Raw genomic sequence first — 12,706 nt, forward strand, 5'->3', positions numbered from 1 at the left:
CGAAATAAACATTTGAAATATATGAGTTTGTATGTAATGTATGAATATAATATACAAGTTTCACTTTTTAAATGGAATTACTGAAATCAATCTACTTTTTCATGATATTCTAATTTTATGACCAGCACCTGTATTCTGGGAATTTCTGAAAGAGAGTTTTTGAGGAATTAGGACTTTTTGCAGCAGCAGCAGTAACTCGCGTTATTGTTTAATCTGTACTGTTGTCAAGGTTCTGCAAGCTTCATTTAATCTTTAACGTGTTATGTTTAGGAGCAAAAATGGGGATATGGGTGAGAGGAGCTTGGATCAGGCTCAGAATGTTACAGGTAAAATGTGGCTTTATGTGATGACATCTTACCAAAACATTAAAGAAAAGAATTATACCCCACTGAGGTAGCAGTCAACTGCAAAGGAAACACAAAACCAAGTCAAGCCACTCATTGTTGTACTTGCGTATCTTTGCACCAATTCATGGAATCATTTCTGTCTCGGTTGCGTAGTTTGTTTGTCTTTTCATAAAACTTCTTGTGTTATTTTTATGTCTCTTCTACATTTTTGTGTTTACAGATTAGAATTTTGTGTCACATCACTTAACTGCGAAAATGTTTCTTTGTCTTTCTGCTACCAAAATATGTCCTGAACCCCTGGACAGATTGTAATGAAACTCCCAGGAAGTAATCATTAGACGCACATTTACAACTGATTACATTTTGAAGACAATCCAATTCAAGACGGCCGCAGCAGCTAATTAGTCTTAGCAAACTTAAAAATGCCTGTATCTCAGTCAGTTTTACAGGTATCAAGCTAAAATTTGGTGTGGTAGTAGCTGAGAGTCATTCACATGACATACTTTGAGCGTGACTCCCTGTGATGATGAATGCACATAACGCTATTGTCAAAGTTTGAACAAAACTATGTTTTTTCTCAACATAAGATGATATTAATCTAAAGGTAACATGCATTGTTTACATTCCTAAGAAATGATAGGGTTTTAAGTTTGAAGTTGTTTATCCAGTTTAAATCATTTTGTTTGTCTCATTTATTTATGGTTATTTTGCATCTTTTAAATTGGACATTTTTGCATCTTTTTGCTGTTATTTGCATTTAATGTTTTTTTCAATTATTTTGTTTTTTTCTTCTTTTTGACATTCTCGAACATTTATTTTTCCACTTAGTCTTGTTTTGGTTTGACTTTTTGCTATATTCACCACATTACATTGCATACTTTATGGTCCACCTGCTCCTGAATATAGTAATATAAACTAAATATGATGTGATATAAAGAATCATCATCCTTACAAAGAAAAACGCAAAAGCCAAATAGAAGCAGTTTGAGGTAAATCTTCTTGTATGTCTGTTATGTTTATGAGAGCAAAAGCAGGAGGAGATAGGGGGTGGAGACAAGAAGGAGAGGGAGTGAGAAATAAATTTACACTTCGGGAGGATCGAGGAACCAGAGAGCGTTCATGGTTTGGGAAGGAGGACATAAAACTGACAGATTCTAGACAAACTGCCTGAGGTGAGATAATAAACTTTTATAGAACTTTAACTTTTTGGATGATCTGTTTTAAACGAGATTTATAAACAATAGGACTGAGCTGAATAAATGCATTTAAATGCAATGCATAAAGTAAATTTAAAAATGTCTAAATTCAAAGTTGAAGTTTCTTGCTGCAAATTAAAATAAGGAACAGAATTTGTTGGTTTTAAGAGATGCCTGTTGTTTAAGTAGATGGATATGTTGCATGGTGATTCATTCATGTCCCATTTTCTTTCATTAAACATTAACAGTGTGTACATAGATGACTGGTTTAGTCTTGCCTTTCATGCCATAGTTTTAGAATGGGAACATCTTGTGCTGAGAAATCACAGGATTACAGTCATTTTGTTCAATTGCTGCAAATAACATTATACATGATCTTAAATGATACTGGGAGATCTTAGGTCTCAGAGTAAGTATTGGGTATGACTCTCCCCTACTACCAAACAAACTTGTTGCACAGGATCTGTAAATATGACTGATTTATAGACATTTTTGCATTGCCTAAGTTAATCAATTGTAGATGTGCATCCAAAGATTACTTGAAAGTTTCATTAAAATCTGTTCAGTGGTTCATAAGATATTTTGCTGACAGTCAAACAGGGTTAACTCCAACATAATGCCAAAATTTTTAACAAAGATCTTAATCTGTAGTCTGCCATTTGATTTTCTGTCATGAGCAATATAAAAAAATAACTAAGTAGGGGCAGTTTAACTCATCTAAAACATTTAAGTTTACATACATAAAAAGTGTCAGCAGTTGTTATATTTTATTTAAATTTAGAGGATCAATTGAACAATTACAGGCAAGAATAATAATGATGTTGTTCATGTCCTAAGCTGCTCCTGTCATTTATGGCCCAAATATGGCTCACATTATTGGTTCCTAAACCCACAAAGGATTCTTCGAACATAGGTTGCTTTGTGCAAATGTGTTGAAATCATACATATTAACATTTCATTACAGTAGATTAGAGTCTTTTGCGTGTATTACAGAGATCAGTTTGCAACTGTGCTACACCTTAATTTTAATGGTTTTCATTGCTGTTTATGGCTTACAGTGACAGTATTACTTGTTAGAGGTCATATATTTAACGTCAGTGCAGCATATGGCCTCAGTTTGTATGTGCATGCAACAGGTACCAGCAGAATACACAATACATATCGCACGGCTATTCACATTATACAATAGATGGTATATTTAATACTTTTAAGCTTTTTACCTGTTCCATCACCTACTCAACTTTAAGTTGTCTTATAAATACGATTTTTTTTTACAAACGAATAAAACAAGAAAATAAATTATACATAAATAATACAATGAGCTGTAAAAAGGTCCGAGGCCATTTGTGGTACTAGTGTTATGTTTCACCTCTTCCTAATCTGTTGTGGCGAGTCAGCAGTTGGTGGCAAATATAATTTCCTTAATTCTTAGTCTTGTATTAATCCTCTTTTACCATTTATGCCTGTAAATCCTGGTTCTTATGACACTGAAAAAGGCCAACTACTCAAACCTTCAGTTCAAAACAAACAGCATCTATTGCTGAAGGAAATCTACTTATTTGTCCTATAGGTGGGAAAAAAAGCAAAGACTTGTTACATAACAAAAGAGTAAAATATTTTCCTAACTAACTGCTTAGAATGACCTCAGTTTTGAAAAATAGAGCTTATTTCTCACCTTACTGACGAGCTAAAGGCGAGTCAAAGGAGGCCAACTGGTGTAGCCTAGGTATCTAATAGTCATGTAATGCAAAACTGACAGTCGTGTAAAAGTTTTTAAAATAGAGTTCACATGGACAGCAACATTATTTTTTAAATGGCAGCAATCCACTTTTCTCTTGACCTTACTTTAACATGTTGTTAGCTTGTTAGTCTGTTTAGAAATAAACTCTAATTCTCCAAACTGAGAATGTTCAAAGAGCTGTCCACAGCAGGTAAGATAATAATTGTTTGTAACCTGTTCACAGAACTCCGCTTCAAAAGATCTGAACTTAAACTAATCTGGTTTATTTTCTGTGTAAAAGGACTTTATGTCTTTTATTGTTAATACTGCAGGTGTTATTGACAATAATTTCCTCTGTTATTATGTAAACATCATAACTCCTTATCACCTGTTCTTATCACTCTCACTGCTACTACTTAATATAATGATCAAATTTGTTAAGACTTGAATTAGGTTCTTCTTGGAAAAAAGTCTAACCAGAACAGGAACCAGAGCCACCAGATAGAAGATTTATTCTGCTTAAACCCGTCACTTTTTTTTTTGATTTCTCCTGTTTTTCTGGCAACTGAAAATTTGATATGCAGTATAAATAAAGCATGACAGAGTTTGTTGTTAAGCATGCGTCATCAAGCTTGTGGTCCTATTGAATATTGCTTTAGCTGTCGTCTTTTCAGTTTTGCAGGAACATAATAGTAAAGATCCAGGTTATGTTTTGTCTGACCTTTGACACAACAGAAGCAGATCAGAGCTTCTTGTTTTTGACATCTAGGCTTTTAGGCTCTGTGCTTCTTTCCAAAACATAATTTACCTATGAAGACATTAAAATTTGTTGTATTCAATGGTATTGTTTGGTATTGTATTGTACTGCATTTCATAGAATAGCATCACATTGCATCACACTGCAGCATATTGTACCGCATCATATTGCATTGCACTGTCTTGCAATGTATCATATTGTATTACACTGTATTGCATTATAGTGCATCATATCATAACATAAATTGTATCATAATGTGTTGTATAATTTTGCATTGCATCATTTTTAAAGTGCTGTGATTTTGCAATTTAATTGAAATCAGCTATGCAGGCCTGATCATATCTTTGCCTATTTCAACATCATAAATTTATATTGAAAGTACTCTAACAACTACATAGAAACTCAATAAATGAATGAAATTACTGCTTGCGTTTGTATAGAGCTGGAGCAGCGGTGTCATCAACAATATTTATTCTGCCACACTGGATACCAAGAGATCACAGCCACGTACGCATTATGGAGCGTAAGAATGCAGTTTGTTGTGTCAGTGTAATTGTAGGACAAAATAATCATGAAGCTAGCAGGTGCTTTAGGACAGGTTTATAAAGACACATGTACAAGACCTGATGAAAGACATTAGTGTGAATTATACGGAGTCCACATGTAAACATTAAATATTTGTCAGACCTCACAATTAATTCTACAATTAATGCTATTATCACTTTGATATCTTTCTGATATCAGTCATTACAGCCTAAGAATCATCAAGTCTTACTGACAACTATAGTGTGAGTTTTACTAGTTTCTGAATGCTAAAACCACATTTGCTGAAGTGTCTATTTTCTTCTCTATTCAAAGAGGTAAGACTCCTCCCGTGAGTGATGCTCTGATAACACGGTTTGACATCATCAAATTGAATTAGCTGCTACTGTAAAATCGGTTTAGCTTTGTTTATTAAATAAGCCATAAACGGCAGCAGTTTCATTCATCAGTGTTATTTCAGCATCACGGCATCATCAGTGAGGGCAGATGGTACTGTGAGAAAGCACTCAAAAGAAAATGAGTCGTTATCAGTTTTTTCTGTTTTGTTTTCAGTTTCTCAAACGCATCAATTTTCTCTCAAAATCCACTTGTGGATAAGCAACACCCACTAGTAAAGTAGAAAAAGGAATTGAAAACTCACCGGTAACGAGAAAAAAGAGTGTCTTTAGCGTGCAAACAATATAAAATAAAATAAAAGAGCGAACAAAATAAATTAAGCAGTCTACAGAACTATATTTGAATTTGGGTGGTGGAATATTTGAGGATGCTTCTCTTTTGCCAAACTTTTATAATAAACAGTTTGAATTTATGTGACCCCTTGGACTGAATGTTTTATGATCGTTTATAAGATCTCATGTTATGAACCTGCTACTGGTGAGCAAATACAGAGCACCCCACACTTTTCTCTAGTAAATAGCCTCTATCAGTCAGCTCTAGGCCATGAGCAGACAATAAATAATGCACTGTATATATTTTATGGTCTCTTTAAGTTCGTAATAAACATTAAAAAAACTATACGGCAAAAGTTAGGTACAATAAAGTGACAGTGCGTCAGGAAAAAGTAAACAAAGCTTGTTGGCCTGAAAGAGGAAATGCGGGATGTGTTGATGATCACGGATGGTCATGATTGGAATTGCAAAATGAGGCAGTAATCATTTGACTTTTTAGGAATTCTGTTTTACACTGTGTGAGAAAGATAAACAGCCGGTGGGGTAAACACACCATAGGAGAAGCTGTACGGCACTGAGGAAGTTGTTTAACTTTATGGGGACTAAATCACCCAAGTGATGTATTGAGTAATACAGCAGCTGAAAGAATGTGATGTAAACATGAACAAAGATGTTAGTGTTCTGCCCTGAAGTCCATTTTCTTGTAGATTCTGCATTCTCGGATTTTGTTGATGCTTTTAAAGGTTATTATTCTGCTTAATCTTTGATATTCTCTATCAGATTCAAGGGCTACGAAGATATTTAAAGTCAAAATGATTTATTCAAAGGGCATTAAGCTCTTTTCTTTCATAGAAATCTGCCTTGTCGCTGTTAGAAAGAATAAGTTGTTCTAATTGGTCCTGCAGATTAAATGAGGATTGAAGGCTACTTTGCGCAGAGAAGTGGAGAGAAGCATTATGCAAAAGCAAAAACAATATGTTGGACCTTTACTAAGCAGCATATATACTGTGAACGTTGATTTCCTAATCCAGAAAGATGGATTTATTCTGATAGACTTATTGCTTTTAGCCTCTTGTCTGACTTGAGGTTAACTGTACTGATCCATGTGGCTACTAATTATGTAAACATTGTCATTTTACATAAAATACAGAAAGACTAGATGTCTCACTTGACCACAAAAAGGAGATTTCTATGGTAGAAATCTGGTAGAAAACGGTCTGTAGGTGTAATGGTTATTGTGACTCAGTTCCATTTTTACAACAAGCAGCAATATTTTGTTTAATGAACAGCATGAGCAGGTTTTCTTTTTATAGAAATTGAACAATTAACCAATATTTTGCATTTATGAATAATAATAATAATAATAATGTTGTTTGTTTTGCTCCAGGGAGGAGTTTCCTTCAGGGAATGTGGCACTCTTAAAAAAAGAGAGATGGCTAAGAAGAGTATCCCGATCAGTGTGAAAGCTGTGAAACTTTTCCACACAGATGCCATGAGAAGGATCATCTGATGGACACGTGAAGGAGCTGAGACTGTTTCGACAAGTGCATGAGTCGTTTGAAACATTTTCTACTGTGGTTAAAAACAAGAGCACTGACCCAAAGGTGGAGGCAGCCATGATCGTCACGGTTCTCCGTTGCCTGTTCCTTGTGTTCGTGATCATCCTGACCATCGGCGGTAACGTCTTGGTCTGCTTGGCTGTGGGCCTCAGCCGGAGACTGAGGCGGCTTGCTAACTCCTTCGTGGTGTCGCTGGCCGTGGCAGATCTCCTGCTTGGCCTGCTGGTGCTGCCCTTGTCTGCCACGGTGGAGCTGCGCAGCAGGAAATGGCCTTTCGGAGGAACCTTGTGTAACATTTATATCTCACTGGACGTCATGCTGTGTTCGTGCTCCATTCTGACCCTCCTCGCTATCAGCGTGAACCGATATTTGGCCATTTCATCCCCCCTCAGCCACTCTCGAATAGTTACCCCTCAAAGGGTGACACTGGCCATCATCTCCATCTGGCTCTTGTCTCTGGCTGCAGCCTTTTTGCCCATCCATCTGGGCTGGAACACAGCGGACTACAGGGTGCAGAACTTGGACTGGGGTATCGGGGATGAGGACAAGGAGGAACACTACTGCCAGTATGAATGGAATAACAACTATGTTCTTATCTACGTCTTTGGCACTTTTTACTTACCTCTGCTGCTTATGTGTGGGATGTATCTTTGCATTTTCAGAGTGGCACGAGAACAGGTCAGTGTTTTGGATTATGTACTAACTGCAGCCCCCTTATAAAAAAGAATAATATGCCTTAAAGACATAATCATCAGCTGTGAAGTCAGTCATAGAGAACTGAATAATAAAGGGAAAAGTCCACCTGAGAGTCAGGCTATAGGCTAGTGAGTCTGGTCCACGTTTTATAGCAAAAACTGTTTGGCATATAAAATAACTTAAAGAAATAGCTCAAAAATTTCAAACAGGTATGACAGAATGCCATATTAGCTAATATTAAACACTTTTGTATGACATTGTTTAGTTTGTTGCTGTTTTCCCAACCAAACAACATCTGTCCATGTCACTACAAGAATGCGTCCTGAGGGAGCTGAGTATATCAGGCTACCAGAATTAGCCCAGATCTATCAGAAATTGGGTAAACAATTGGCCTGATGAGAGGTGATGATCAGGCGGTGCAAATACATTCAGCAGCCTCAGGACTTTTACATTTGCAAGGTAACATAGATGTTGTTTGGCAGTGTAAAGGTTTAGGTTTAGATATTACACACAGTTTTCTTTGCTGACTGAAGCTGTTGTGCTTGGGATTAAGAAAACGTGATTTCATATTAGTGAGCTGCATTTTATGGAAAATAAGTGTTTCTAATGAACCTTCAAATGTGGTCCATGCAAGCTAATATTTGCTTTGTTTCAAATGTGGTTTCAAATCAGTGATTACAGTACTAAAGGTGGATTTTCTGTGTCCACTTGTTTCCAGGTGCGTCGTATCCGTGCTACCACCCCATCATTTGCACGCTCAGCATCCTTGACCATAGTCCAGGAGCACAAAGCTACGGTGACCCTGGCAGCTGTACTTGGTGCATTTATCATCTGTTGGTTCCCCTACTTCACCTTCTTCACGTGCATGGGCATAAGGGAAAAGACAATACCCGCTAACACTCTTCATTCGGTAGTCCTGTGGCTCGGCTACTTCAACTCAACCCTTAATCCCATCCTGTATCCGGCATTCAACAGGGATTTCCGTCGGGCCTACAGGGAGCTGCTTCGCTGCAGAGGGCCGCCACGCAGAAAACTGCAGCTCGCTCACATGTCCGTGCAGAAACCACTGGCCTTTATCAATGGAATCAAGGTCTCAGCGCAGTCGAAGAAAAATATAGACACAGTTAAGACTGAAAGTGAGAAGAGCCCGACCCTTTATGAGGAGAACAGCCCTGATGAGTCACGATGAAAACCTGCGGATTCTGTTTCACTGATGGACTTTGGTTACAAAAGTTATAATTTCAAACTTGTTCAGCTGCTCACACCGGATTGGCTAAATATTTACAGTATTGGTTTTATTATTAGTATTGGGTTTTTTTAGTTTTGTATCAAAAATTATACATTTCAAGCCACAACATGCAGTTGCACAACTGCCTTGGTGTTTTGGATGAAACAAGAAGCCAGTTTCAAAGCCTAACGCTTGGGTAGGTTTGTAGAACTAAAATTGTTTGTAAGTGTAACTTTAGATAAAGTGAAAGATAGCTGTGTCAGACTGACAACTCTGTAAATATTTCAGCTTGTTGCACTGAAACAGTTGTGGTTAAAAGTTTGCAAACTGTTTGTTTTCGCTCCCTTCTGCTCGGTTAGGGATGGTAAATATGTGACCAACAAGTTGATCTGATATGCAGAACGTGTGTATGTTTGACTCAAGATGAATGACCGGAGGACTTCCAGGATGTTTCAGCAGACTGACAGCAACTGAACAAGTTGCACTTTAAAAAAAAAACACATTTTGAGGTAATGATTGCAGCTAATGTAGAAATAAGACCAGCTGGACTGATTATCCTCTGGTTTTATAGTGAAAACAAGTTATAACACTTACATTAAAAGGATAATGAGAAGACAAATGATTGCTGTAATTGTATTACTTTTAATCATCCTGTTGTTCTTTTTTTTGTGTTGCTGGTCAAAAATGGCTGCCCTAATATATCTGATTATAAATCCTTCATAATACTGTATATAGATTAATGCCTAATAATATATGAGACATTTTCTTACATTTTTATCAATCAATGTTTTTTAGAAATAGTACTAATTTTGATATTTGGTTTGGTTTTTATGGCCTGTAGGCCTCAGTGACCACAACTCAATTTGTTTTGAGAAAAAAAAAAACATGTATGGATTATTTTGACACATTGTGCTACTTATCACAGATTACTTGATTACTGGTCTGGGTTATATTCAGTGTTGTCTTCAACTTCTGACTCTCTCTCCTCTATAGCCTCTTTCATGCCAGGTTCCTGTCTCTCTCTCCTCATCACCAGTGTCATGATCACAGATATGGTCGAAGGCCTCAGTAGCATCATTTGGTGGTTGTGCTGCTGCACAATGAACTGTGACAAAAACCTCAAAAAAAAAACTTTTATTGTACCAGAGCTGCAAAAAACAATCTACATATGATTGAAACAATATTGTGATAGCTTGTGAGAACACTAACATATGTGATTCTCACAGAAAAAAAGATTCTTTCAGGGAAAGATTCCTGTGGAGGTTGTCATGGTTGCTAAAGAGAGGTGTGTATGTGTGTTCATGTACACACAAAAACAAATGCATCCGAGGGTATGGGAATAGATCTTTGCCTGTCTGCTAAAGTCAGTTTTTGTGCACTTAATGTCTCCCATTCATAATGATTTGTTACTTTTGACCAGGGACACCACAGGTGTTACACATGTTGAATAAAACACCCACGATTTATGAAAACTTGCCAAATGTATTTTGTCTGTTCAGATGACATCTGTGTACAAACTCATGGAGTGTCGGTCGGATAAAATGAAATACTTATTTTCAATGAGAAACTCACCAAAACAGTCAGATTTCATCAGTACACAATATAATGATGTGTTCTATGTTACTGAGACTTTTCTCATTTCTGGGCTTCTTATCAAAGATGGATTATTTTTGATTTAATTTTCCTTTTTAAGTTGATTAGTTTAAATTATATATGCTTATCTTTTTAAGAACTACCTTGATTCCTTGAATATTTCTTTTTACTTTTACTTGTATAACATTAGCCAAATCATATATGACTCATTCCAATCAAACAACTATTCACCATTTGAAAGTGCAGCATGAAAAACTACATGGCGTTACACTGCGACAATGGAGTCTAAATCTAAACACACACAACCAAAACGTGAAGCAAAATTTAACCTCACGCCCCTCAGGCAACTTAAGGATCTCTCTGTTCTCATTAAAACAAGAACAAAATGTTTCTGGTATTATATATTATTAGCATTATATATATAAACAGTGTGCAAATCAAATATTACACCGGTTTCACTGTTTATACAAGACCTGATGGAAAAATATTCTCATGTGTTGAGCCTCGTTGTGATTATCACTGTTCACTGTTTACTTGAAGATCATTGTCTCCTGTGTTACGTTTCAGCAGCACAAAGACAAATAAAATTACACCTGCTGCGCAATGAGCAGCCTTTTTATTACAGCGTTAATAATTGCATTAGCGTTGTTTGTTCTTTTGCTTTCATGCAACAAAGACAATTCACCCAAGCTGAAGGGTCAAGGGTGTTTGAGAGCCCAAGCCAGTCTTTGACTAGGACCTGAACCAAAGATGATTTTCAAGTAATTTTCCAGATGGTCCAAGCAATCAAAAGAAGAGTACACCAGAGGAAATAAAAACAAAAACTTTGCGCCAGATTTCTACTGTCCAGTCCCTGTACTGAAGATTTTTTGGACAGAAGTTAAATCAGCAACAGGTAGGATGGAGGTATCAGAACACAGAGGAGATACTAAATGAAGCCATAGTGGGTTGATCTGGGAATGATGAAATTGCTGTCATTTCATAGGAAAAATGGCTTTTAAACAGCAGACAGTGTAAGTGTTTATATTCTCAGAAAGAGTGTTCACACAGATATATGACTGAGCTGTGTTGTTATACATCCAGCAAACTGAGACTTTTAAAAATGAGAACAATAAAGTAGACACATGGACATGGCTGCTCTGACCAGAATATGACCACCAGAGAGCAGTGTGGACCAACTTTCCCTCTTCAGGAATTTCACAGACATTATGAGCATCATTCGGTATTTTCCCCTCTTTAAAATTGTTTCAAATTTCCATCAGAAAAAAGCTTGACTTTTCAGATGAGAAGCGCAGTATTTCACAGTGACAACGTAATATTTTGAAGTATGTGGAAAATGACAGGTAGGTAGGTAGGTACATTTATTTATATAGCACTTTTCAGCACAAGGCGACTCAAAGTGCTTTGAGCAGACAAAGGCAAATGAGTCTTCAGTGAACACTCAAATATTTATATTCATAACTCTCAGAATTGCATATGTCATAGACAAAAATCTGATTTAAAAATGGCATTGAAAAAAATGGAGTATAACTTTAATTTTAAAGAGTATTGCCCTAATTAGATTAAATAACGGTGATGTGTGAAACAGTTGTTTTCATCCACATGGACTCTCCATTGTTCAAAGATCAAGTCAAGCAGGAACAATGAAATTTACTCTTTATGCTGGGTTTTTGTTCATGTTCCAAAGTAGAAAAGTTACATTTTGTTCAACTGTCTCCGCCAGTAGTAATCTGCCATCTATTTATTGTCCAGGGAAATGAGAGCGTTTAATAACTGGTACTCTATGTGAGTGAGTAGGATGTAAGGTGGGAGGTGCGGAGCAAATTAAAAATAAGAATCTTTTTCTGTTTTTTCCACAACCATGAAAGACATCATTTTACAGACACCCTGGTGAGTGTATAGTGCAGGCTGGTGTTAAGCCACTCCAGCAGACCTGAACAAAACAGCAGTTGTAATATAATCATGGTCCAATATGATACGGCTAATCATTTTTGATTGGGAACACAAAACTAGTTAACAAGGAATGAGAACAACAAGAGGGTTCATTTTATTCAGGGTTAGAGGACCCTTGAAGAGCAATTTAGAATCTCTAACATGCATTTTTTTGAACTGTAGGAGTAAAATAGCCGAAGTCTGCAAACTCCCCAGAATCTTCATGCTGTGAGACAACAGCACTAACCAACTGCTCCAGCCTTTGTGATTGATAGTTCAACAAAATATTTTTGCAGGTTTTTCACATCTGTTCAGAATGAAACATGTAAATGTGATAAAATTGCAGTGACAATATCAGCTGTAAAACCCTCACTCTTCTCTTTTTTTATTTTTTTATTTTCCATCATCATGACATCCACAACACTCTCTGTGGGCTCTAGCATCTTGGCCAATATCATCTAAATTAA

At 36.6% G+C, this 12,706-nt stretch overlaps 1 protein-coding gene across 1 annotated transcript; it reads left to right on the plus strand.

Moving 5' to 3' along the window:
* Positions 1-1,446: 1,446 nt before the first annotated feature.
* Positions 1,447-9,242, plus strand: hrh2b (histamine receptor H2b). Its single transcript, XM_017412562.2, has 3 exons — positions 1,447-1,519; positions 6,619-7,468; positions 8,205-9,242. The coding sequence occupies exons 2-3, from the start codon at positions 6,848-6,850 to the stop codon at positions 8,673-8,675; spliced, it is 1,092 nt and encodes a 363-aa protein (XP_017268051.1). The 5' UTR covers positions 1,447-1,519; positions 6,619-6,847; the 3' UTR covers positions 8,676-9,242.
* The last annotated feature ends 3,464 nt before the right edge of the window (positions 9,243-12,706 follow it).

This window comes from Kryptolebias marmoratus, linkage group LG13 (assembly GCF_001649575.2).
Source record: "Kryptolebias marmoratus isolate JLee-2015 linkage group LG13, ASM164957v2, whole genome shotgun sequence".
Classification (NCBI taxonomy): Eukaryota; Metazoa; Chordata; class Actinopteri; order Cyprinodontiformes; family Rivulidae; genus Kryptolebias; species Kryptolebias marmoratus.